The sequence below is a fragment of the Xyrauchen texanus genome, chromosome 29 (genome assembly GCF_025860055.1).
Source record: "Xyrauchen texanus isolate HMW12.3.18 chromosome 29, RBS_HiC_50CHRs, whole genome shotgun sequence".
Taxonomy (NCBI): Eukaryota; Metazoa; Chordata; class Actinopteri; order Cypriniformes; family Catostomidae; genus Xyrauchen; species Xyrauchen texanus.
The window spans coordinates 21,686,556-21,713,656 of record NC_068304.1 but is presented as its reverse complement, the minus strand read 5'-3'; the positions used below and the strand labels follow the sequence as shown (position 1 = coordinate 21,713,656).

The 27,101-nt window shown below is 41.6% G+C and overlaps 3 protein-coding genes across 4 annotated transcripts; 1 reads left to right on the top strand and 2 right to left on the bottom strand.

Annotated features, from left to right (window-relative positions):
• Nucleotides 1–6,400: 6,400 nt before the first annotated feature.
• On the bottom strand, nt 6,401–9,648 carry LOC127623021 (histone-lysine N-methyltransferase KMT5B-like). The gene is made up of 3 exons (XM_052097236.1): nt 9,569–9,648; nt 9,342–9,396; nt 6,401–8,034 (listed from the first exon to the last, which is right to left on the bottom strand). The coding sequence occupies exons 1-3, from the start codon at nt 9,646–9,648 to the stop codon at nt 7,582–7,584; spliced, it is 588 nt and encodes a 195-aa protein (XP_051953196.1). The 3' UTR covers nt 6,401–7,581.
• Nucleotides 9,649–14,832: 5,184 nt separating this feature from the next.
• LOC127623082 (histone-lysine N-methyltransferase KMT5B) lies at nt 14,833–21,750 on the bottom strand. Of its 2 annotated transcripts, none has more exons than XM_052097277.1 (10): nt 21,196–21,750; nt 19,979–20,294; nt 19,688–19,835; nt 19,427–19,592; nt 19,221–19,330; nt 18,969–19,135; nt 18,857–18,876; nt 18,617–18,753; nt 17,507–17,706; nt 14,833–17,370 (listed from the first exon to the last, which is right to left on the bottom strand). In XM_052097277.1, exons 2-10 carry the CDS (start codon nt 20,130–20,132, stop codon nt 16,013–16,015), a joined length of 2,460 nt encoding a protein of 819 aa, XP_051953237.1. In that variant the 5' UTR covers nt 20,133–20,294; nt 21,196–21,750; the 3' UTR covers nt 14,833–16,012. The 2 variants fall into 2 exon arrangements, with proteins under 2 accessions (XP_051953237.1, XP_051953238.1); XM_052097278.1 differs by having other exon boundaries at nt 21,431–21,750.
• Nucleotides 21,751–22,321: 571 nt separating this feature from the next.
• On the top strand, nt 22,322–25,828 carry LOC127623083 (uncharacterized). Its single transcript, XM_052097279.1, has 2 exons — nt 22,322–22,650; nt 23,129–25,828. Exon 2 carries the CDS (start codon nt 23,205–23,207, stop codon nt 24,327–24,329), a length of 1,125 nt encoding a protein of 374 aa, XP_051953239.1. The 5' UTR covers nt 22,322–22,650; nt 23,129–23,204; the 3' UTR covers nt 24,330–25,828.
• Nucleotides 25,829–27,101: the final 1,273 nt, after the last annotated feature.

Genomic DNA, 27,101 nt, shown 5'->3' with positions numbered 1-27,101 from the left:
TATAAAAATGACGCCATTTTCTATTCCTCTTTGTTTTGAGCACCCCTTCAGCCTGACACAACAACATTGGCTCAACCAATGGCGTGAGTTTGGGGCGTGACCAACAGCGGACTGGGACAAATAAGTGGCCTGGAATTTCTGGCCACAGCAGCAATTTTATGTCAATTACTCACATAAGTATGTGGGAAATATGTACAGAATATGTACATAGGCCCTATATAAATATAAACAAATATAAATATACTGTATGTAAAAACACAACATACCTCTTAAAGTGTAGAACTTTGCAGATATTTTGCAGATGAATTGCTCATTTTCTTTCTACATGAGTTTGTTTTGTCTTTATATCTGCAGTGTTTTAATTCCTTCCCCAGATTATTCTTGAGAAAAAGTGAAAAGTTGTTGTTCAGCAAGCCGCACTTCAGCTCCCTGCGGTATGAATAAATTACACAAATGACTATACTGCTCTTAGCTTTTCAGTATTCATATAGTTTTGATATACGCTGCTGTAATTGTATTTGTTTTAACTTACAGTTATTTGTCATTTTGTGATTATTCAGAGCACATCTTATACATAATATGTTGTCTTTGCTTGTCACCTTTATTGGGATGTATATGTCAAAACATTAGGTCCACACGGAAGAACGAAAGCAGTGTTACCAATGACCAGTCCGCTGATGTTTCCAACTAGTTTAATTTATTCATACTTAAATAAGCACGCAAAACAAAATACTGTAATTATGTGAATATTAAATAATGTTAAATGGGCTGTAAAATCGATTCTCCACTATGGACTTGGTTTGTTTTATTTTTATGTGCTCGAATGTTTGGTTCATTATATGATTTCAGTTAAATATAGAATCTTTATTGATACTTTCCTTGATCTTATTCACTGATAGTGTTTCGGATGTAGGCTAATTACTAAATTATGTCGATCACGATCATGGATCAAATACAATGATCTTTCGATCACTGGACATCTTCTAAATGCAAAAACACAAGATCTACATAAATTTACATTTATGCATTTGGCAGACACTTTAATCCTTGCTCAATGACACAATGGTGGTGGCTGTGGGGATTGAACCAGCAACCTTCTGATCAACAGTTCTGTGCTTAGACCACTACGCCACCACCACTCCATACACACAAAAAATAGGTTATTAATTCCACCTAATCCACTGTGTGAAATATTTATCTTTTCTTACTTTTCTGCATTCTCTTTTCTGATCTAACTTCTGTACTAGCTAACATGTTTTAAAACTTGGCATTAGAATACTGCAAATAATGTTTGTTCATGTTTAATAAATTGCTTGTGATTTCCCTTATTTGGAAGTCACTTTAAATAAAAGCATTTCTAAAAGATTAAATGTATGTATGTAATGTGTGTAAAAAAAATAACATGCATGCCTTATTGTCTGGGATTAAAAGGAAAAAAAATATAAATAAAAGAATAATCACATATTTGGTATGTGTGAAGTTGGGGGGTGTGGTTGAGCATTCTTCCACACCTGGGCACAAATGATGACTAACAGCTGTGTCATGTTGCAGAAATGCTGGGGAGAACTAGTAAGAGAACATCAGAGTAGGGGGAGAGAGTGACATGGACGTGTGTGTCTGCCTGAAACAATTACATTAAGAAGCTATTGCTGAGCTGGTTATAATAAAATACCTTCTGTGTTCTTGTTTATATTTTCATTCTCCGTTTCCTCCTTGCAACACACATAGAACCTGTTACACTGGTGCCAAAACCCGGGATCGTTTAGAGGAAGTATCTCGCCGCTTGCCGGAGTCCTCCAGTCCCTTGCCAACAAACATGGTACATTTTCAACATCAGGCCCTGCTTGAGCTTTTTGAAGATCAGGACCATTACTTCCAGGAGATTCTCCGTGCTCAAGAGGAGGAACGGCAGGCTATCCAGAGTGTACTGTGCCAAGAGAAAGCCCCGACTGTGACCCCGGACACAGCCGCCACTGTGCCTCTGGTCGCCCTCAAGAAGGTGGGGCCAGAAGATGAACCAGAGGCCTTTCTAGACATGTTTGAAAAAAGGATCTGTAAGTGGCCGCATGCCAAGTGGGCAGCCAGGCTTCTTCCAATGTTGTCCAGGGAAACTCAACTTGTAGTTCAACATCTGCCGACCGCTAATCTCCTGGTGTGTAATGACCTCAAGAAGGCCATCTTGCAGTGGGTCAGCCGCAGCCCCAAGCAACACCGCCATCAGTTTCGCTCGCTAAAGCTTGATGAGCGTGGCTTCACTTTTACGTTCTATCAACAGCTTCGTGGCGCCTGTCGGAAATGGCTGTTTGCTGAGGACCGTGACACTGAGGAAGTCGTTGTTCTAGTGGTGCTGGAGCAGTGTACCGAGGGGAACGGCAGAGTGGGTCCAGTGGGTCCAAAGTGGGTCCAGTGCCACCGCCTGGCATTGCTGAAGGAGGCCATTCAGCTGGCGGAGGACTACATGGCGGTGTTTTCCAGAAGGCAGCAATCCAGACTTTCCCTTCTCTCTCTACTCTCACCTGCATCTCAGCCCCAACCCTACCACCCCTCCCCTTTCTGTCCTGTTCCGTCTCCCCAGAGGCAGGGAGGAACCTTGCCCAGACCCCTTCCCCAACCTAGGGGCTCTTTCCCATTGTCTGTGTCCCCCCACTTCACCTGTCTCCCTCCACTCTCCAGCCAGGTTAATAAGACTGCCCCCACGGGCACGGTAAGGAAGCCTGAGCCGGTCTGTTGAGGCTGCAGGGAAGCTGGGCACTGCCTGGATCGGTGTCCAGTGATGGAGGTGGGGAAGCTAGTCTGGATCCCCGATTCCCTGCAGGCCACCCCCGATTGGGCAGGGATATATCCTATACCGGTGAGTCTAAAAGGGGATATATACAGTACCAAGCTATGGTGTATTCAGGCTGTTCTCAAACCTCTATTCACCAACGTTTGGTGCAAGACGGGGCATTGGGCACAGATAAACGGGTGAGGGTGTGGTGTGTGCGTGGGGATATTCACATGTATCCGGTGGTTACCATTGAGGTACTCTTCAGGGGAAAAAGGCATAGAGTAGAGGCCGCAGTTAATTCCCGGCTCAACCATCCACTGAGTTTGGGAACAAATTGGCCTGATTTTAAGAATTAATTAAGGGAAATATTTGTGGATGGGTCCTGTAAAATGCTTTCTCGGAGTGTGACATGCGATGCAATTGCAGGAGAGGCAGTGCCGGGGCCGTCTACATCTTCCCTTCTCTCTCTACTCTCACCTGCATCTCAGCCACAACCCTACCGCCCCTCCCCTTTCTGTCCTGTTCCGTCTCCCCAGAGGCAGGGAGGAACCTTGCCCAGACAGTGCTGGGGCCGTCTACATCTGCTCCACATCAAGATGATGCAATAGAGGGAGTTCTTGTCCTCAGGGTTTTCCCTGGGTGGGATTTCCCTCTGGAGCAGTCACGTGATGAGTCCCTCAAACACGCGTTTGACCAAGTGAGAGTCATCGATGATCAACAGCTCCAGGCTGGTGTCGCACTCATGTACCCATATTTTTCAGTTATTAAAGATCGGTTGTATCAAGTGACGAAGGACACTCAAACAAAAGAAAATACAACACAGTTGTTAGAACAGAAGAGCCATCTAGAAATCCTCTTCCATGCGGCTCACTATAATCGAATGGCTGGGCATGAGAAATCTATTTTTTTTGACCGGGCAGTCACAGGGACATTCGCAAGTGGTGTGCGGCATCCCGTGAACGTCAGTTGTTGAATCCATTGGCCACCCCAAAAGCGCAATTGTGCATGGACCTCGTCAAGCCATTAGAAAGGTCCGCACTGGGGCATTGCTTTGTATTAGTTCTGGTGGATTATGCAACGTGATATCTGGAAGCAGTGCCCTTGCACAACATCTCTGCACGTAGTGTTGCGAAGGCACTCTTCAGATTAATCTACCGAGTGGGGATTCCAAAAGAAATTCACACTACCTTTATGTCATGAACACTACACGAAGTGTACAAATTGTTAGGTATTTAATTGATTTGCACCAGTTTTTATCACCCACAAACAGATGGGTTGGTGGAATAATTTAATAAAACCTTAAAAAATGTGATTTGTAAGTTCATACACAAGGACATTAGGAATTGGTTTAAGTGGCTCAAACTTCTGTTATTTGGAATGCGAGAGGTCCCATAAGACTCCACAGGGTTTTCCCCATTCAAGCTGTATGGGTGCCGGCCGCGTGGTGTGATCAACGTCATACAGGAAGCTTGGGAGGAGGGACCTTCAAACAGTAAAAATGATATTCAGTACATTCTTGATCTTAGAGCACAACTCCACACTTTAGGTCGCTTAACACAGGAGAATTTGCTCCAAGCTTAGGAAGGTCAAAGCCGGCTGTATGACAGGGGCACTCGACTACGGGAATTCACACCGGGGGATAAAGTGCTTGTATTACTGCCCATCTTAAGCTCTAAATTACTCAACCAAGTGACAACGGTCCTTTGAGGTCACATGGCAAGTCGGAGATCACGATTATGAGGTTATAAGTGAACGAATAGGGCGGAGCACATCAAGTTTACCACAACCTCCAAAAATCATAGAGGGAGGTGGTCCCTGTTGCCTTTGCAACAGTAGCCCCAGAGAGGGCAGAGTTCGGGCCAGAGGTGACTCTCAAACCAATTCATTCACCCCTGTCCCGTGTGGAGACCACCACTCTTCGTTGCAGCTCACAGACGTGGCCAAGTTGCAATCCAAATTTTCGAACATGTTCTTGTCTCACTTCTTGTTCTTGTTGCACAAACCTCATAGAACACAATATCGAGACCAACCCGGGCATAATAGAAGAGTCGCATAGCGATTGGGCCAGCCTGGTGGTTCTGGTACCAAAAAGCGACAGGACGTTCCAGCTCTGTGTAGACTATTGCAAAGTGAACACTGTGTCCAAATTTGACGCATACCCAATGTCTCGGATTGACGAATTGCTCGATCGTTTGGGCGCGGCTCAGTTTTATTCGACATTGGACTTACTGTAACAAAGGATTATTGGCAGATCCTTTTAACTCCAATTTCCCTAGAAAAAAATGTTCCACACCATTTGACTTGCACCAATTTATGACCCTTCGGTTTGGTTTGTTCGGGGCCCCAGCCATGTTTCAGCGTCTCATGGACAAAATTCTCAGACCACATACAGCATATGATGACATATTAAGATGATATTATTATCTATATGAATGACTGGTGGTGGCACATGCAGCATCTGAGAGCAGTCCTGAGGTCAGCTTTGATGGGCGGGGCTCACGGCCAATCCAAGGAATTGCGCAATAGGGTGGGTGGAAGTTCGGTATCTGGGGTTCCATTTGGGATATGGGCAGGTGCGTGCCCAGGTTAACAAAACTGCAGCAATCGCAGCCTGTCCAAGGCCCAAGACTAAAAAGGTGAGACAGTTTCTGGGGCTGGCTGTCCATTACCAAAGGTTTGGTCATGGATCTGTCTGTGGGAGAGAGCAGTAAAGCTCTTCACCTGGGTCATCATTATCTCTAACACATGTTTCTTGTTGTATTGATGGTGGAGCAAGACATAAAAAGGCACACGAGGTGTCAAGAGTGTGAGAGTGTGAAACCAGAGAGACTGTTCCTACATCTGCAGCAATATGATGCGTTTGTGTGTTCTATGTGGTTACTGAGTGGCCTTTTAAGTTTTTGAGTGATGCTGAAGAGTTATTAAATATGTTGACAGTTTGCTGCCTCCTAACTCCTCCATTGCTCAACTTACTGAACATGCGACATGCTTACAGCTGTGCTTTAAGCGATCAATAGGAATGTGACATGCATAGAAGAGGGGCAGTAGGGGCTCGAGCCCATCTAATAGACTTACTAAATTATTTCCCCAGATCAACACAGACAATTTGGGAAAATAAAAATTGTCTTTCGAAACTGTCACAGTGAAGGGCAGAGTGCATAGGGATGATCTATTCTGAATGGAATGCACCCTATGATTTTTTTTATTTTTTTATGACAGGGCCATCAAATTACAATTCCATTCCTTGGAATGGACCATATTCTAAAGAGTTCAGATCCAACCCTAATCAAACACACCTAAACCAGCTAATCAAGTTCTTCAGGATTATGAAAATTACAGGCTGGTGTGTAAGGTACAATTGGAAATAAGGATTGCAGGACATGGCTCACCATGGTTAAGTCACCGCAAAAATAAATAAAGATTCAAAATGACAAGAAAAGGGGGCCTGGGTAGCTCAGTGAGTAAAGATGGTGACTACCACGCCTGGAGTCACAGGTTTGAATCCAGGGTGTGCCAAGTGACAACTGAGATTCATCCTCCGCCACCCAGTCACTATGCCACCACAAGGATTTAGAGCGCATTGGGAATTCTAAATTGGGGGGAGAGAAAAAAGACGAGAAAACATCTTGAAAATGAGTTTTATATTGTTTTCAAGTACTTAAAACAGTTAAATAAAAACAAGTCCCAGAATATACAGAGTGAACAGTATGCCCCCAGATTATGTATACATCCTACATTGTTACTGTCATGATTCTTTAGAGTCAGTTTGTGAGCTTGAGACCATTGGAGTTCTGTGATCATTAGGATAATCAGAAGCTAAAAACTTCTTTCAGCCCATAGACGGCAGACCTTTGACACTACAGAATGTAAACTATATAATAAAGGTAAAGATAGAAACAAGTAAATTAATATAGCCTAATATGGCAGCTGCCTACTAATGGGGTGAACAATGGAAACATACAACTGCTTTGAATACCTCAGGGTATTTTTTTTTTTCCTTAATTTTTGATCATTTTTAGGCAGAGCACAAAATGCACACAAAACCACAAAGTCAATTAGATGTACTGAAAAGCACAATGACCATGATTCAGGAAAAAACGATTACTGATTGATAACATTTCAGTGCAACCCATTTCTTGAGGACCTCTACCCTTAGGCACGCTTTTCTATGGACTTCCAAGGTCACACAAAAAGGTCTGACATTCACAGAATAATAATTAATTGTCCAATATCTTAATGGACCAGCACCAGACCACCACAATGAGCACCATGGCATTCCATAGCCAAAATATCTGACACATGATAAAAAAGAATTTTAATAAAAATTAAAAAAAAACTTCAAGTGGTGAGATATTTATAAATTTAAGTATTTTGTCAAAGCTCCTCTGTATTGTTTTCTCAAATATTCCCTTTAGCCAGATCAAGCAGAGGAGAGACACACAATTCTTGAATGCATGGGAACACTGTTGTTTCAATATGAAGGGTCAACCTTTTGAAGTGAAACCATGCATATGTTTTCTAATGGGATAAACACCTTGCATCATCCTACAGTCACACAAAGCTGAGATTTATGGAATAAAACAGTAAGCTGGACAGAATGCTAACAAACATCAGCACATTATCAGACTTGGATAGAATTCATACATAACCTGTACACTTTCTACAATATTTATATTCATAGTGAGGAAACAAAGAAGTGCCTTCACTAACATAAAGAAAAATATTTTGCCATGATTTAATTGTACATTTGCATTTTCCTTTTAAATTACTTTCGATCAAATTAACACGATTGAAACAATGGATATTTACACAGCTTATGCATTGAGTCTTAGAGACTGGTCTTCTCTTCTTCTAGAGGAAATGTCAATATCTATGGAATCTTTGCCCACAATAAGACGTAGGCGTTTTGCTGGTGGGAGTGGGATGAAATCGTCCTCATTATCAAAGTAGTCATCTTCTTCGTCATCAGAGGACAACGACTCCACGTCCATATTCTGGTCTACCTGAGCGCCCACCTTATGATCCAGAACATCCCCTGCTTCTCTCTTCACTATCCCTAACGTGACATCCTCTGGGTAAGCTCGATGCAAGCCTGTGCTGTCTTCCTCCCGTTTTAGCTGTATCTTCAACTTGGTAGAGCTGCTGTGGGAGCCATTGCTGAAGCCATTATTCAGTTGGGCCACGTATTGGCTGCTCCTGTCCTTGTCATGATCTTTACTAAACTTGATGCTGATTTTGGAGGAGCTTGAAGAGCTGGACTCTCTGGGCTCATAAATATATAAATATAAACAAATATAAATATACTGTATGTAAAAACACAACATACCTCTTAAAGTGTAGAACTTTGCAGATATTTTGCAGATGAATTGCTCATTTTCTTTCTACATGAGTTTGTTTTGTCTTTATATCTGCAGTGTTTTAATTCCTTCCCCAGATTATTCTTGAGAAAAAGTGAAAAGTTGTTGTTCAGCAAGCCGCACTTCAGCTCCCTGCGGTATGAATAAATTACACAAATGACTATACTGCTCTTAGCTTTTCAGTATTCATATAGTTTTGATATACGCTGCTGTAATTGTATTTGTTTTAACTTACAGTTATTTGTCATTTTGTGATTATTCAGAGCACATCTTATACATAATATGTTGTCTTTGCTTGTCACCTTTATTGGGATGTATATGTCAAAACATTAGGTCCACACGCGGAAGAACGAAAGCAGTGTTACCAATGACCAGTCCGCTGATGTTTCCAACTAGTTTAATTTATTCATACTTAAATAAGCACGCAAACAAAATACTGTAATTATGTGAATATTAAATAATGTTAAATGGGCTGTAAAATCGATTCTCCACTATGGACTTGGTTTGTTTTATTTTTATGTGCTCGAATGTTTGGTTCATTATATGATTTCAGTTAAATATAGAATCTTTATTGATACTTTCCTTGATCTTATTCACTGATAGTGTTTCGGATGTAGGCTAATTACTAAATTATGTCGATCACGATCATGGATCAAATACAAAGATCTTTCGATCACTGGACATCTTCTAAATGCAAAAACACAAGATCTACATAAATTTACATTTATGCATTTGGCAGACACTTTTATCCTTGCTCAATGACACAATGGTGGTGGCTGTGGGGATTGAACCAGCAACCTTCTGATCAACAGTTCTGTGCTTAGACCACTACGCCACCACCACTCCATACACACAAAAAATAGGTTATTAATTCCACCTAATCCACTGTGTGAAATATTTATCTTTTCTTACTTTTCTGCATTCTCTTTTCTGATCTAACGTCTGTACTAGCTAACATGTTTTAAAACTTGGCATTAGAATACTGCAAATAATGTTTGTTCATGTTTAATAAATTGCTTGTGATTTCCCTTATTTGGAAGTCACTTTAAATAAAAGCATTTCTAAAAGATTAAATGTATGTATGTAATGTGTGTAAAAAAAATAACATGCATGCCTTATTGTCTGGGATTAAAAGGAAAAAAAAAATATAAATAAAAGAATAACCACATATTTGGTATGTGTGAAGTTGGGGGGTGTGGTTGAGCATTCTTCCACACCTGGGCACAAATGATGACTAACAGCTGTGTCATGTTGCAGAAATGCTGGGGAGAACTAGTAAGAGAACATCAGAGTAGGGGGAGAGAGTGACATGGACGTGTGTGTCTGCCTGAAACAATTACATTAAGAAGCTATTGCTGAGCTGGTTATAATAAAATACCTTCTGTGTTCTTGTTTATATTTTCATTCTCCGTTTCCTCCTTGCAACACACATAGAACCTGTTACACTGGTGCCAAAACCCGGGATCGTTTAGAGGAAGTATCTCGCCGCTTGCCGGAGTCCTCCAGTCCCTTGCCAACAAACATGGTACATTTTCAACATCAGGCCCTGCTTGAGCTTTTTGAAGATCAGGACCATTACATCCAGGAGATTCTCCGTGCTCAAGAGGAGGAACGGCAGGCTATCCAGAGTGTACTGTGCCAGGAGAAAGCCCCGACTGTGACCCCGGACACAGCCACCACTGTGCCTCTGGTCGCCCTCAAGAAGGTGGGGCCAGAAGATGAACCAGAGGCCTTTCTAGACATGTTTGAAAAAAGGATCTGTAAGTGGCCGCATGCCAAGTGGGCAGCCAGGCTTCTTCCAATGTTGTCCAGGGAAACTCAACTTGTAGTTCAACATCTGCCGACCGCTAATCTCCTGGTGTGTAATGACCTCAAGAAGGCCATCTTGCAGTGGGTCAGCCGCAGCCCCAAGCAACACCGCCATCAGTTTCGCTCGCTAAAGCTTGATGAGCGTGGCTTCACTTTTACGTTCTATCAACAGCTTCGTGGCGCCTGTCGGAAATGGCTGTTTGCTGAGGACCGTGACACTGAGGAAGTCGTTGTTCTAGTGGTGCTGGAGCAGTGTACCGAGGGGAACGGCAGAGTGGGTCCAGTGGGTCCAAAGTGGGTCCAGTGCCACCGCCTGGCATTGCTGAAGGAGGCCATTCAGCTGGCGGAGGACTACATGGCGGTGTTTTCCAGAAGGCAGCAATCCAGACTTTCCCTCTCTCTCTACTCTCACCTGCATCTCAGCCCCAACCCTACCACCCCTCCCCTTTCTGTCCTGTTCCGTCTCCCCAGAGGCAGGGAGGAACCTTGCCCAGACCCCTTCCCCAACCTAGGGGCTCTTTCCCATTGTCTGTGTCCCCCCACTTCACCTGTCTCCCTCCACTCTCCACCCAGGTTAATAAGACTGCCCCCACGGGCACGGTAAGGAAGCCTGAGCCGGTCTGTTGAGGCTGCAGGGAAGCTGGGCACTGCCTGGATCGGTGTCCAGTGATGGAGGTGGGGAAGCTAGTCTGGATCCCCGATTCCCTGCAGGCCACCCCCGATTGGGCAGGGATATATCCTATACCGGTGAGTCTAAAAGGGGATATATACAGTACCAAGCTATGGTGTATTCAGGCTGTTCTCAAACCTCTATTCACCAACGTTTGGTGCAAGACGGGGCATTGGGCACAGATAAACGGGTGAGGGTGTGGTGTGTGCGTGTGCGTGGGGATATTCACATGTATCCGGTGGTTACCATTGAGGTACTCTTCAGGGGAAAAAGGCATAGAGTAGAGGCCGCAGTTAATTCCCGGCTCAACCATCCACTGAGTTTGGGAACAAATTGGCCTGATTTTAAGAATTAATTAAGGGAAATATTTGTGGATGGGTCCTGTAAAATGCTTTCTCGGAGTGTGACATGCGATGCAATTGCAGGAGAGGCAGTGCCGGGGCCGTCTACCTCTTCCCTTCTCTCTCTACTCTCACCTGCATCTCAGCCCCAACCCTACCGCCCCTCCCCTTTCTGTCCTGTTCCGTCTCCCCAGAGGCAGGGAGGAACCTTGCCCAGACCCCTTCCCCAACCTAGGGGCTCTTTCCCATTGTCTGTGTCCCCCAACTTCACCTGTCTCCCTCCACTCTCCACCCAGGTTAATAAGACTGCCCCCACGGGCACGGTAAGGAAGCCTGAGCCGGTCTGTTGAGGCTGCAGGGAAGCTGGGCACTGCCTGGATCGGTGTCCAGTGATGGAGGTGGGGAAGCTAGTCTGGATCCCTGATTCCCTGCAGGCCACCCCCGATTGGGCAGGGATATATCCTATACCGGTGAGTCTAAAAGGGGATATATACAGTACCAAGCTATGGTGTATTCAGGCTGTTCTCAAACCTCTATTCACCAACGTTTGGTGCAAGACGGGGCATTGGGCACAGATAAACGGGTGAGGGTGTGGTGTGTGCGTGGGGATATTCACATGTATCCGGTGGTTACCATTGAGGTACTCTTCAGGGGAAAAAGGCATAGAGTAGAGGCCGCAGTTAATTCCCGGCTCAACCATCCACTGAGTTTGGGAACAAATTGGCCTGATTTTAAGAATTAATTAAGGGAAATATTTGTGGATGGGTCCTGTAAAATGCTTTCTCGGAGTGTGACATGCGATGCAATTGCAGGAGAGGCAGTGCTGGGGCCGTCTACATCTGCTCCACATCAAGATGATGCAATAGAGGGAGTTCTTGTCCTCAGGGTTTTCCCTGGGTGGGATTTCCCTCTGGAGCAGTCACGTGATGAGTCCCTCAAACACGCGTTTGACCAAGTGAGAGTCATCGATGATCAACAGCTCCAGGCTGGTGTCGCACTCATGTACCCATATTTTTCAGTTATTAAAGATCGGTTGTATCAAGTGACGAAGGACACTCAAACAAAAGAAAATACAACACAGTTGTTAGAACAGAAGAGCCATCTAGAAATCCTCTTCCATGCGGCTCACTATAATCGAATGGCTGGGCATGAGAAATCTATTTTTTGACCGGGCAGTCACAGGGACATTCGCAAGTGGTGTGCGGCATCCCGCTGAACGTCAGTTGTTGAATCCATTGGCCACCCCAAAAGCGCAATTGTGCATGGACCTCGTCAAGCCATTAGAAAGGTCCGCACTGGGGCATTGCTTTGTATTAGTTCTGGTGGATTATGCAACGTGATATCTGGAAGCAGTGCCCTTGCACAACATCTCTGCACGTAGTGTTGCGAAGGCACTCTTCAGATTAATCTACCGAGTGGGGATTCCAAAAGAAATTCACACTACCTTTATGTCATGAACACTACACGAAGTGTACAAATTGTTAGGTATTTAATTGATTTGCACCAGTTTTTATCACCCACAAACAGATGGGTTGGTGGAATAATTTAATAAAACCTTAAAAAATGTGATTTGTAAGTTCATACACAAGGACATTAGGAATTGGTTTAAGTGGCTCAAACTTCTGTTATTTGGAATGCGAGAGGTCCCATAAGACTCCACAGGGTTTTCCCCATTCAAGCTGTATGGGTGCCGGCCGCGTGGTGTGATCAACGTCATACAGGAAGCTTGGGAGGAGGGACCTTCAAACAGTAAAAATGATATTCAGTACATTCTTGATCTTAGAGCACAACTCCACACTTTAGGTCGCTAACACAGGAGAATTTGCTCCAAGCTTAGGAAGGTCAAAGCCGGCTGTATGACAGGGGCACTCGACTACGGGAATTCACACCGGGGGATAAAGTGCTTGTATTACTGCCCATCTTAAGCTCTAAATTACTCAACCAAGTGACAACGGTCCTTTGAGGTCACATGGCAAGTCGGAGATCACGATTATGAGGTTATAAGTGAACGAATAGGGGCGGAGCACATCAAGTTTACCACAACCTCCAAAAATCATAGAGGGAGGTGGTCCCTGTTGCCTTTGCAACAGTAGCCCCAGAGAGGGCAGAGTTCGGGCCAGAGGTGACTCTCAAACCAATTCATTCACCCCTGTCCCGTGTGGAGACCACCACTCTTCGTTGCAGCTCACAGACGTGGCCAAGTTGCAATCCAAATTTTCGAACATGTTCTTGTCTCACTTCTTGTTCTTGTTGCACAAACCTCATAGAACACAATATCGAGACCAACCCGGGGCATAATAGAAGAGTCGCATAGCGATTGGGCCAGCCTGGTGGTTCTGGTACCAAAAAGCGACAGGACGTTCCAGCTCTGTGTAGACTATTGCAAAGTGAACACTGTGTCCAAATTTGACGCATACCCAATGTCTCGGATTGACGAATTGCTCGATCGTTTGGGCGCGGCTCAGTTTTATTCGACATTGGACTTACTGTAACAAAGGATTATTGGCAGATCCTTTTAACTCCAATTTCCCTAGAAAAAAATGTTCCACACCATTTGACTTGCACCAATTTATGACCCTTCGGTTTGGTTTGTTCGGGGCCCCAGCCATGTTTCAGCGTCTCATGGACAAAATTCTCAGACCACATACAGCATATGATGACATATTAAGATGATATTATTATCTATATGAATGACTGGTGGTGGCACATGCAGCATCTGAGAGCAGTCCTGAGGTCGCTTTGATGGGCGGGGCTCACGGCCAATCCAAGGAATTGCGCAATAGGGTGGGTGGAAGTTCGGTATCTGGGGTTCCATTTGGGATATGGGCAGGTGCGTGCCCAGGTTAACAAAACTGCAGCAATCGCAGCCTGTCCAAGGCCCAAGACTAAAAAGGTGAGACAGTTTCTGGGGCTGGCTGTCCATTACCAAAGGTTTGGTCATGGATCTGTCTGTGGGAGAGAGCAGTAAAGCTCTTCACCTGGGTCATCATTATCTCTAACACATGTTTCTTGTTGTATTGATGGTGGAGCAAGACATAAAAAGGCACACGAGGTGTCAAGAGTGTGAGAGTGTGAAACCAGAGAGACTGTTCCTACATCTGCAGCAATATGATGCGTTTGTGTGTTCTATGTGGTTACTGAGTGGCCTTTTAAGTTTTTGAGTGATGCTGAAGAGTTATTAAATATGTTGACAGTTTGCTGCCTCCTAACTCCTCCATTGCTCAACTTACTGAACATGCGACATGCTTACAGCTGTGCTTTAAGCGATCAATAGGAATGTGACATGCATAGAAGAGGGGCAGTAGGGGCTCGAGCCCATCTAATAGACTTACTAAATTATTTCCCCAGATCAACACAGACAATTTGGGAAAATAAAAATTGTCTTTCGAAACTGTCACAGTGAAGGGCAGAGTGCATAGGGATGATCTATTCTGAATGGAATGCACCCTATGATTTTTTTTATTTTTTTATGACAGGGCCATCAAATTACAATTCCATTCCTTGGAATGGACCATATTCTAAAGAGTTCAGATCCAACCCTAATCAAACACACCTAAACCAGCTAATCAAGTTCTTCAGGATTATGAAAATTACAGGCTGGTGTGTAAGGTACAATTGGAAATAAGGATTGCAGGACATGGCTCACCATGGTTAAGTCACCGCAAAAATAAATAAAGATTCAAAATGACAAGAAAAGGGGGCCTGGGTAGCTCAGTGAGTAAAGATGGTGACTACCACGCCTGGAGTCACAGGTTTGAATCCAGGGTGTGCCAAGTGACAACTGAGATTCATCCTCCGCCACCCAGTCACTATGCCACCACAAGGATTTAGAGCGCATTGGGAATTCTAAATTGGGGGAGAGAAAAAGACAAGAAAACATCTTGAAAATGAGTTTTATATTGTTTTCAAGTACTTAAAACAGTTAAATAAAAACAAGTCCCAGAATATACAGAGTGAACAGTATGCCCCCAGATTATGTATACATCCTACATTGTTACTGTCATGATTCTTTAGAGTCAGTTTGTGAGCTTGAGACCATTGGAGTTCTGTGATCATTAGGATAATCAGAAGCTAAAAACTTCTTTCAGCCCATAGACGGCAGACCTTTGACACTACAGAATGTAAACTATATAATAAAGGTAAAGATAGAAACAAGTAAATTAATATAGCCTAATATGGCAGCTGCCTACTAATGGGGTGAACAATGGAAACATACAACTGCTTTGAATACCTCAGGGTCTTTTTTTTTTTCCTTAATTTTTGATCATTTTTAGGCAGAGCACAAAATGCACACAAAACCACAAAGTCAATTAGATGTACTGAAAAGCACAATGACCATGATTCAGGAAAAAACGATTACTGATTGATAACATTTCAGTGCAACCCATTTCTTGAGGACCTCTACCCTTAGGCACGCTTTTCTATGGACTTCCAAGGTCACACAAAAAGGTCTGACATTCACAGAATAATAATTAATTGTCCAATATCTTAATGGACCAGCACCAGACCACCACAATGAGCACCATGGCATTCCATAGCCAAAATATCTGACACATGATAAAAAAGAATTTTAATAAAAATTAAAAAAAACTTCAAGTGGTGAGATATTTATAAATTTAAGTATTTTGTCAAAGCTCCTCTGTATTGTTTTCTCAAATATTCCCTTTAACCAGATCAAGCAGAGGAGAGACACACAATTCTTGAATGCATGGGAACACTGTTGTTTCAATATGAAGGGTCAACCTTTTGAAGTGAAACCATGCATATGTTTTCTAATGGGATAAACACCTTGCATCATCCTACAGTCACACAAAGCTGAGATTTATGGAATAAAACAGTAAGCTGGACAGAATGCTAACAAACATCAGCACATTATCAGACTTGGATAGAATTCATACATAACCTGTACACTTTCTACAATATTTATATTCATAGTGAGGAAACAAAGAAGTGCCTTCACTAACATAAAGAAAAATATTTTGCCATGATTTAATTGTACATTTGCATTTTCCTTTTAAATTACTTTCGATCAAATTAACACGATTGAAACAATGGATATTTACACAGCTTATGCATTGAGTCTTAGAGACTGGTCTTCTCTTCTTCTAGAGGAAATGTCAATATCTATGGAATCTTTGCCCACAATAAGACGTAGGCGTTTTGCTGGTGGGAGTGGGATGAAATCGTCCTCATTATCAAAGTAGTCATCTTCTTCGTCATCAGAGGACAACGACTCCACGTCCATATTCTGGTCTACCTGAGCGCCCACCTTATGATCCAGAACATCCCCTGCTTCTCTCTTCACTATCCCTAACGTGACATCCTCTGGGTAAGCTCGATGCAAGCCTGTGCTGTCTTCCTCCCGTTTTAGCTGTATCTTCAACTTGGTAGAGCTGCTGTGGGAGCCATTGCTGAAGCCATTATTCAGTTGGGCCACGTATTGGCTGCTCCTGTCCTTGTCATGATCTTTACTAAACTTGATGCTGATTTTGGAGGAGCTTGAAGAGCTGGACTCTCTGGGCTCATTTTTACTGCTGCTGCTGTCGCGACGCCTGCGTAGTGTTATCTTGGGGATGCCTGAGTTATTCTGCAAGATCAGTTGAGCATCATAGCGCGTGATCTGCCGCTTTTTCTTGCCCTTTCCTCGACGGAGGGCCTTGCTGCTTTTAGTGGAGCCATTGTAGTGCTGGTGAGGTCCTGGGAGGCCAAGCACCACTGTTTCGTATTCTGCTACATCTGCAGGCCTTACTGCATGCCGCAGGTCAGGTACGCCCTCCTGGTGAAAGGACTCTCCATAGGAGCCAGAGTCTTCCTGTTTTACTGTCCTCCTCCGTCTGGGACACATACCTTTCTTAGGACAGCTTGTCTCCAAACTAGGGGTGTTCATCTGGTGTCCTGGTGTCACAGGGATGAGTTCCCCAGGCTCTGCCTTGAATACATCCCCACTGTGACCTGTGTCTGGGATAAACGGCTGACTTGATGTTTGTGTACTGATATCAGCCCCCTGAACACCAAGAGAGGTCCTTGTGGACCTACGAGTTCTGTAACCACAAAGTATGCTATCCTTGCATGGGGAAGCACACTTTAAAGAGCTCTGATTGTTTTCCAATGGGCGCACCACACTGCCTTTGCCTCCAAAGCCCTGAACAGAACCTTGTCTGGATGTGTCTCTTCTGGAGGGCTCTTTGAGATTCCCATTACCACTCACTCTGCTAGGTGCTTTTATCCATTCACTTCGACTCCGTCTTCTTCTTTTAGGCAAAAGCTGTGTGGGCTTTGACTTAAGTCTCTTTGGTAAACTTGAAATATTTTTTTGACTTCGTGTAGAGGATGAGGTAGAAGAAGTGCTTGACAGAGTTTGCCTTGTTGCAGCCTTAGATTCACCATGCTTTGTGATACAGGACTGTGACGTCCTCTTCCGTAATGCTGGAGAAACACGGAAGGAAAAAAAGAAATGATGAGCTTGATCTTAAACAGGATTACAATGTTCCCCTGGCAGCAATAGCATCAAAGTCCAACATCTAACATGACATAAACCAAGAGTTATTATTACATGTCTCACATGTTTGTACAGTGGTTGGTTCCTGAGAGTCTGCTTCTGCATTGGAGCTCACAGATTGGCTGTCAGAATTCCTGCCACTTTCCCCCAGCTTCTTCAGTCTGTTGAGACGCTTGTCTGTCTCTCTAAGGCCATACTTGCTATTAATCACTGGAGTCTCCACAGGCAACCCTGCTTTCGACTTAAAAGCACCAGTGCCACGCCTAAAAAACAAATACCAATGGAGCAAATTTTAACGTTTGCACTGGTAAGTTACAAGGAATAGTTCACACAAAAATTATAATTCTCTCACCATTTACTCATCCTTATGTAATCTCAAACTTGTATGACTCTTTCTTCGGCGGAAAACAAACAGATAATTTATTGGAGATATGATATCTGTTAGTCCATACAATGCAAGTGAATTGTGAACAAATATTCAAGCTGCAAAAAGGAAAAAGGCAGCATAAATTTAATACATGCAACTCCAATAGTTTATTCCATGTCTTCTAAAGCAATACAATCAATTTTGGGGTGAGAACAGACCAAACTAATTTTTCACTATAAATCTTGACATCATTGACATGTCTCCTTGTTGATTGTGATTTTAAGCTCGAGTACCCTTCCTAGCACCATCAAGCGCTATGCGCAAACATCAAGCACTAGGAAGAGTAATCAAGCTTGAAATCATGATAGTGCCTAGAGAATGAAATGGCAAGATGTACAATGACAAATGTGTTTCACTTTGGTCTGTTCTCACCATAAACTAATTGGATCACTTCTGAAGACATTGATTAAACCATTGGAGTCTTATGGATTTACCTTTATGCTGCCTTTATGTCCTTTCTGAAGTTTGAAATTTTGGTCACCAATTACTTGCATTGTACGGACAAACACACATCTCCACCAAAATATCTTTGTTTGTGCTCCACAGAAGACAGACAAATGAGTTTGAGACAAAAAGGATGAGAACACTATTTTGGGTGAACTATTCCTTAAAGAACACTTTCAAAAGAATGACATGATATAATAATTTATGAACAGACTTTCTGGTGCACAAGGCTGTTATAGTCATTCATTCCTAACGGCTGAACTGAAAATCATTGGAAACGAGAGGCTTGCAGCACATGATACCTTTCACAAGTATAGCATTCACAGAATTCATTGTTTTCTCCAAAGAATCCATCTCCATAGTAACAGGAGATCTCTTCCCCCGGTTCAATATCCCGCAGAACCTTCACACAGGCGGTATCACGGCCTGTTGACACAAACTGTAACAATCCCCACACATCAGCAAAATCTAATTTCCCATTTCTCAGTTAATCTTCAAGTTAATCTTCATAGGAAGTAGAGTTCAGCCTCACATTTACTTACCTTGCAATTTGGCCGGCAATCTGTAACAAAAATAAAACAACAATTTACTACGATAAAACATATCCAGTAATTGATCATGTGTGTGACTGTTTAAATTCTAAAAGAGAAATACCATGGTTTATAAAAGCTGCTGGTCCCAGCCAGAGTTGGGCGCAGTTTTTGCGTGTAGAGTACATGACACTGAAATCATTCTCTCCATGTCGAAGCAACATCCTCTCTTCACTGAGAGACAACTCCGCAATACATCCCACAAGATGTTCTATTTTATCATTTCTCTTCCTGTAATGCACAGAGGACAAATCAATTATTTAAACAGCCACCATATAGAAGTTGATGACTTGAATTTATAAAGAGGTATACTCACCAATCTTTTGTTGCTACAATTTTGGCTCCATTTTGCTCAGAGGAGTAGCGATTGCATGGTAGGATCTCAAACCCGCTGTCTGAAGCAAACATGCGTAGGTAAACAAACACCTGTTGGGACATAAGAAAATAATACTAGTAACAATTAACACTATTTACCATACATCACACATTTTTTTTCTTTTTTAAATGTTAAGTATAATTTACATGCGCTTTGAAGAGCTTCTCCTGGGACTTGGTTTTGTTTAAAAAGTGATTTCTTGTCCAGTCGCCGGAGGTCAGAGCCTGGAAAGCTTTATCCAGGTTGTCATGTTTTTTAAAATGCTCGATCACTTCCCTCAGCTCAGCCTGGCGACCTTTGATTGGTCGAAACCTAAAAAGGAGCACCACATCAACAAAAAAGACAGGCCTTGTAATGGTAGAGATGGAGTACTTGAGTCTACTAAGTTAGACCTCAGTGTAACATACCTTGTGTTCATCTTGTGGGTCTGAAAGCCAAGGTAAGGGTCCAGGATCAAGCTTGTACTTAGATCATCATATTCACATAGCTCCTTGGCAGTCATTCCCGATGAGGGAACATGGCGCCGTTCTGCCTCAGGGGGCGCCCCTCCGCAACCTGTTAGAATTAGCAGTATTAATTCAGGACAGGACCAAGATGCTATACTCTAGCAGTCAAAAAGTTGTAGATGTACCAATTAAATAAATTGCATGATGGGGAGCAAGAGCTACTTTATTTATCCAGCTTGCAAGTGGACTTACGTCGGCTGCATCTCCTGCCACTCGGGGAGCTCTTGCTTTGGTGCAAATGGGCTCTCTGTGGGTTTTGAAGCCTGGACTTGCTTACGGGCTGATTACTGGAGAACTTGCTGCCATGTCTCCTGCCATTCAGCACCATGTTCTTGGATTCTCCCATCTACTTCATACCAGCTGGCTGCTTGGAGAAGGTGCATTGAGCTTCTGTGTGCTTGTGAGAAAACATTCAATGAGGAGCCAACTGGAACAACTGATCTGCCGTCTTATCAGCCAAACTCAGGTACTCCGAATAAAACCTCACTTGTGCTTTCAGTTGATTGACCTACATAAATGATAAAAGAGATAAGAGAATATATTCATCTTATCTATCAAAATCATAACTTTGTGTAAAAATAGTATGCTGTACAAATATTAATCTCAATTTTGAACGCAGATCACAACAAGTGTGGCTGATTTCGTCCTCCGTTTATTCAATCATGCACTTTGTGTGAGATGCTGATCAACTTTTTAAATATTATAGAGTTAGAGCGCCACCCCCATGGCTCCTCGTAGAATAAAACTGCCTTAAATTAAACTACAAACCAAGAATTTAACATAGCGATTCCCTTGAATAATCTCATATCCACTAATATTTCAAATAATTAATATTACGCATTTAATATGATTGATAAACTGCATCATCATTTACTGTCCACCATGACTAAAACGCACTCCCATCTAAGAGACAGTGCATTTAAATCCCATCCAAGCCATATAGACACGACGATTAACTTTGGAACAAATTAGAGCATAATTGAACCAATGTTTTCGAAAAGGTCAGGTTGTGTAATATAGCGGCTTTAAATTGCTCAATTCCGCGAGTTAGGTCGCTTTAAGTGTGGCTAACAACCCACAATGGCAAAGTAAACACTCGGTTAATGCTAACCTAGCTTAGCACCGAGCTAACAAAACAATGAGACATGTCGAACCGGTAGACCAAACACCTCTCGAGGCCATAGTGATTCAAAGCATTACATTAGTTCAGATAAGAGCGTGGTTGTTGCAACTGACTTTATTTATTTTTTCTGAACGGTTACCCAGAGATGGGCATTAACATGCAATGAAGGAGTATCACACTGGGCCTGAATGAGCAGCTAACTGCAACACGGCTAACCGACACCCGGAAAAGCCCTATACGGGGAGTGATCTCGCGTACCATGTCCAACAATACTTTAAATACTAACTTTTCCTCCTCCACGTCAGTGCTTTTCCATCACCAAAGTCCAATGCGATCGAAAAACATCCCCAAAAACAGTCATACTGACAAAAAAATCGTCCAAAAATATTACATTAAAATTCAAGATGGCGATCGGTTCCAGATCAACAGACGACCAGGACAACCGAGCCAACCGAGAAAGAAATAGATCCCAAATGTTTGATTTAGTTGCTCTAATTTGACGAGTACACCTTCTATCTCACCCCAACACTGTCCATATAACGCGGCCGCACAGGAAGAAGGTGGCTGGACGTTAATCAGACGCTGTAAACGCCTCGGCAAACTCTGATGTATACAAAGAGAGCGTTGTTGTTATTCCCCTTTAAATGTGCACTTGCGGCTCAGTGCGCTTGTGTTTCCGTAGAACAGCAACAGCATCTCGCCGCACTACCACCTCTCACTTTCCCAGCTCTAACTTCTCTTCTAGCAACTGTTTGAACATTTAATGTGTGCAATATTAAAGAATAGCGAAAAGGAAAGTATTTTAGTTATAGCGTATCCTTGAACAGCACACGGAGGGCCGTTCCCCACATGCAGATAGAGAAACGGTTACCTAATAATGTTTGGAACCGTACATTTCCTCTCATGATTATTTGTTTTGGATTGTCAATTCTTTAGATACAGTATGCGTAAGGACGAACACAAAGCCGTTTTGAGCATTTATATACAAAATGGAATGAAATATTTTTTTTCTCCCGTTTTAGTTTCTTGTCATTTCTGTGTTTTATACATTTCAACAGAAGTGTACGGTGCATCTCCACGAGTCTGCGGTTGTGTATCTAAAGATTTTGACTATTGCAAAATTTATGAGATACGTTAATTTTCTTAAAAAGTTAGATATCAGATATTTGTTTAAAAAAATAAGACAAGAAGCGATGGAGGAATCAGCAATGTGTCCACGCACACACAAATATATATATTTTAAACCGTTGATGTGGAACTCATGACATCAGAAATCGAAAGATACGCTTAACCCTGTCCTTCGATCAGCTCTTTCAATTTAAATGTTGTTTGAACTGGCAGGAGAAAATCCCCAAAACTGTTCTCGAATCAGTTGTAAACACCCCAAGCTGTGGCACGCACTTTGATGATGTCATTCAACAAGAACAACAACTGCCTCTCAATACAGCTTAGCCGCTTAGTTAACACCAAAGTGCGGACTAATTTTCAGCAATCAAAACGCTCTTTTGCATTAAGAGCCTCGTCAGACTGTCTTTATAGTTTGAGACAAATGATTGCTTTGAGCAATCAAATAAAATTTATCGTACAGCTATTGTTATGTGTCAGGCCGCGGCGACGAGCTAACGACGCGTTTCCATTTACTGTAAATTTGCTTTGTTTATAAATCATGCATTATTTTTACCACCAGCATTTCTGAACGGGAGTGATTTATACGGACTTGACATCTGCTAGTATGTTAAAGGTAAGAGCTAATTAGCTAAGTGTTTTATATTTTAATGTTGTTTTAGTTTAAAATAGATGTCAAAAACTAGATGTGAAAATGTATTAACATGATAAGTGCCACATATATTAATCAAGGATGCAAACTTCTTAAAATCAAACCACCTTTCAGCTAAAGTTTCCCTGAAGCTAATTTGCCCAAATTGTTTGAGAAAGGTTTCTTAATTTTCCTTATAAAAATAACTTGAAATTGTTACTTTATGCTTAAACACTTAAAAAGAAGCTTTAAATATAACAAAAAATCTTCAAGTACAACAAACAAACAAACTGAAAATATACTTCTGGAACACCTGCTGTGTATTTCTCACCTTTTTCATGTCTCATAAATTTGCATCCCTGATTAATATGTATAAATATATAATTTTTTAAATGTTGAGATGTTCACTCTTGTGGCATTGTCTCTTGCAGCAGATTGTAAATATTGTTTTCTGTTCTGTAAGGTGCAGTCAAACCTCTCTGTGAGAGAGGGCAAAAAAGGATGATCTTGAAGATTTAACCAACAATCATAGACCAACTATGCCTCAAAGGAAGAGAGCCCTTGTGCCCATTAGTACGTGGAGAAGAGTTAAAGTTGATGAAGATTACTTCCCTTTTAATTCACTACCGGTGGAATGTCAGCTCCATGTGCTGTCATTCCTTAGTGAGGTGGACAAGTGCAACTGTGCGCTAGTGTGTGTAAGCTGGAGTTGCCTAGCACGCTCTGGAAAGCTGTGGAGAGTTGCCGACTATTCCCGCCGTGGCGTGTTTCATCTCGGCCAGGAAGGGCTGCTTGTTTCCAACAGAGAGTTTGAGCGCTGGAAATCATGGGTACACAATTACACTCATCATCTTATATCTCGTGGGGCTAGTTTGCTTACACTTAAGGCCAGTTTTGATCTAGGGGACCAGTGCAATAAATGGGGCGAGCTCCTCTCACACCTGCTTGAGAATGTCCATTGCCGAGATCTCAGTCATTTAGATTTAAATTGGACGTTCACGCTGCTGGAGCCCCTTGACCTCCGTGTTCACACCAGTTCTAGTTCACATCAAGACAATATAACCAAGATGGACCAAGTCAATAACTTCCAGATTCTTCTTTCCAGACTTGTCCACAGTTGCTCCAGGATAGCCAAAATGCGTCTGCACTTTGACTGGTCCGAAACATCGGTTGCGTTGATTACTCAGTTTCAACACCTCCGTATCTTAGAACTGAAGTACTTTTGGGTCTTTAAAGGTGTCAGCCCAAACACTTTACAGACACTGACTAAATCGCTGCCTAATCTTAAATCCCTCACTCTCCATGTTCTTGTACCACTGCGGAACTTGGGCATCTCATACACCCTTGAATCTCTGTCTCTTGAGTTCTTGGATGTGTCACCCAGTCGTGGTCTGGTCTTCTCCTGCCTCAACCTCCCAGCGCTGCGAGAGCTGCGGGCCAAAAAGATTGTCCGAGGTATAACTCTGGACCGCCGAACCAGACTCCAGATACAGAGCCGATGGCCTTGCCTGTATCAGGTCTTGCGTGAAGGGACACCTAAACTACAGGCCCTTAATAATGAAAGACTTCTTCCCAACTGGAAAGAGCAAAGTTACAGAGAACTAACCTCAATCCTCCAGCAATCTTGCTACTGTCTTCAGCATTTAGACAGCTGGCTCTGGTGAAATCAAGTCTTAATCAATCATAGGCTACATGAAATGTCTTGAAGTGACACAGTCACATCCTGACTGCACTTTGAAATGAAGAAAACCAAAATTTGAAGGACCAAAATATCATTAGATAACACAATTTGCATAACCACAATCATCTTCTCTAATTAAAAATTCTTTGAGCTGTAATCTAATTATGCACTAGCTACCCTTGCCAGCAACACAAGAGTAATTTATTTACATTTAAATATAGGCTTTTTTTTTTTTTTTTACCTTAAAACTGATGCCTGAAAAGAAAACAATGTTACAGTTTTGGCTTGTGTAGTGCTATCAAGGTTTAAACGAAGAGTTTCTGAACAGAAGGCCTTACAGAAGTGTGTGCATTTTTTTAAGAACTTAGTTGAATTCAGGAAAATAGTTCTATTGTGCAAAAGAAGCCAGCTATGTGGACAAAGCGGATTGCAGGAAGCATGTGTTGATCACATTGACAAGAACTTTTATTCCTTGCAACATTTCAGTCCTTTTGTATTTCAGTAGGAATTATCAAGTTTATTTTTTTTTGCCTTTATTTGTGTGTATCTCTGTCCTGAACTAGATTTTATTTCAGTGAGTATTCAGCAATCTTTGTACAGTTTAAGTATTTCTTATATTCTGATAACATTCCTCTGTATATTTCAGGCCGTGCTCAAGCATTTCAGACTTTCACATCTTCAGACAATTTAGCATTTTAGTATTATTTCTTTCATACTGGAATTTAAGTGGAAAGATTAGATTTTTATTAAGCCTAATGTTTGGGTATTTTAAGGTTGGTCATATGGGTGAGAACATGTATTGCATTGTATCCAGATGTTTTTCCTTGGTTGTGGCAAATCTCTTACATAATATAATTAAAGGCACAACAGTATTTGAGTTTAGGACCTTCTAAAGTAGTGAGTAAAACCTTGTAACTACTCTAAATTAAATGCTAATACATATTTTATGTTATAAGGTATCCGTTGTCCCATGCATAAGCCTACATTGTGATGAAATATGCAGCGTTTTGTGCTAACCATGAAAATAAATTTTAAAGACTTGGTGTGCTTTCAAGTTTGTCATCTGGATAATGTTTTGTTTAACTTTATGAAATTAAAATATTGCGTTTAGCCTAAAAAACTAATAGACCAAGTCATATAATTAATTTCATGTGGATAAAAGAAACTGTTGTGATGACCTGCAGTTGCATTTGTAAACTATATTACCCAATGGATGAATTGTGTGATTTGTGTGCAGTACCTGATGTTCGTCCACTGGAGGTCACAATACTCTTTCCTTTTCTAACTGTTTTGTTTCTTTCTTGCCATCCATAAAAAAGTTTTCTGTTTTCTGCAGTGGTGCTATGATAAAACAATTCTGTGTATTGACTGAAATTGGAACTGCTATAATAAATTTAGATAATTTTACTGAATTATATTTATCCTGTTATATTTTACATTTTATTATTACCGTAAAATAAAGGTTATGGCCATATATTTTTAACGTGGACGTATCGGTCTATTTCATGTCCTGTCTACCAGTATTAATAGCATTTTTTACTTCTAAATAATTTTTAAATTATACAATATTTTTCATATTATGCAGACATGAATCTGTTAAAGTAACATATTGAATTATCATATATTTTGCCAAAGCAAATTGTTTACATTCTAGTGTAGTTGCTTAAAGCCTTTCTAAATCCAGAATGGAAGAAGAGGTGCACATAAGTTTTACAGTTGCAAACTACCATGGCATTTTAAACCAAGAGGCCAGTCTTCGATAGATTAAGCTCACATTTCCCATACCATTAACTTTTTCAAGGATAAAAGGTTAACATTTAACATGCATTTAAAGAATATTCAGTGTTTAATTCAAGTTGATCTCAGTCGACAGCATTTGTAGCATAATGTTGATCACCAAATATAATATAAAATAAAATAATTTTAACTAGTCCCTCCTTAAAATAATATAAAAAGTGAATTGGGCCAATATTTGGAGGGTTTAAAGGCAGAAAAGTGAAATTTATAATTTTATTAAAGCACACATTTTAATTTAGAAACTTTGTTTAAATATATTTTAATGGTCGTTTTACGGTTTACAGTGTTACATCGTCAGTGCAACGAAGTTGTAAACATGGACAACTTTACACAGTAAAGTTTAGTAAGCGATTTTATCACACAGAAATGTGGTTCGTTTTTTGGCTATATTTTTGAAACAGTGGGTATTTGAATGTTAACTGACTGGCCCCCATTTACTTCCATTGTAAGAACCTCACTGGAACTTGTATTTATTTATTTTTAATGAAAAGGAGGAAGTCAAAATTAGTTTTTATGGTAATCAATATTATTCCACAAATGTGTGTCTCTGTTAAATGAGCTTAACTTGTTTTGAACCTGGAATATTCCTTGAAGGTAATTCTATTTCAATGTGACAGTCTATGTTTTGTACATATTGTCCTGTCTGTCTTCAAAAAGTCGTTGATTAATAAATTAGACCAGGAAATCATGTGTGATGTTACATTTGTGATGATGTGATGTTGTGCCCTTACTGATTATGCATCCCAATTTTCAAGAGCTCAAAAAAGAGATATCTCTTCTGTAAGCACTTGACTAACAAAGGTTAATGGACTTTCTGAATACACAACTCTTTCTTAAAAAACATTCTTAAACTATTCACTGTTGTTTCAATGAGCTGTGACTTAATTTCATTTCTGTTTACGCCAATATTTGCTGAGCAAGTTACTGCCTCCTTAGAACAAAATGCTATTTTTCTATT

Bases quoted from the DNA above. Each gene is read 5' to 3' on its own strand.
- LOC127623021 (XM_052097236.1), bottom strand. From the start codon at position 9,648: ATGTTTGTTGGCAAGGGACTGGAGGACTCCGGCAAGCGGCGAGATACT. The intron at 9,397-9,568 runs GTAACAGGTTCT...TTCTCTTACTAG, and splicing joins TCCCGGGTTTTGGCACCAGT to TTCTCCCCAGCATTTCTGCA. The intron at 8,035-9,341 runs GTGTGGAAGAAT...TATATTTATGAG, and splicing joins TAGTCATCATTTGTGCCCAG to CCCAGAGAGTCCAGCTCTTC.
- LOC127623082 (XM_052097277.1), bottom strand. From the start codon at position 20,132: ATGGGAGAATCCAAGAACATGGTGCTGAATGGCAGGAGACATGGCAGC. The intron at 19,836-19,978 runs GTAAGTCCACTT...TAATTCTAACAG, and splicing joins TGGCAGGAGATGCAGCCGAC to GTTGCGGAGGGGCGCCCCCT. The intron at 17,707-18,616 runs GTATCATGTGCT...TTTGTTTTTTAG, and splicing joins GAATGCTATACTTGTGAAAG to GCGTGGCACTGGTGCTTTTA.
- LOC127623083 (XM_052097279.1), top strand. From the start codon at position 23,205: ATGCCTCAAAGGAAGAGAGCCCTTGTGCCCATTAGTACGTGGAGAAGA.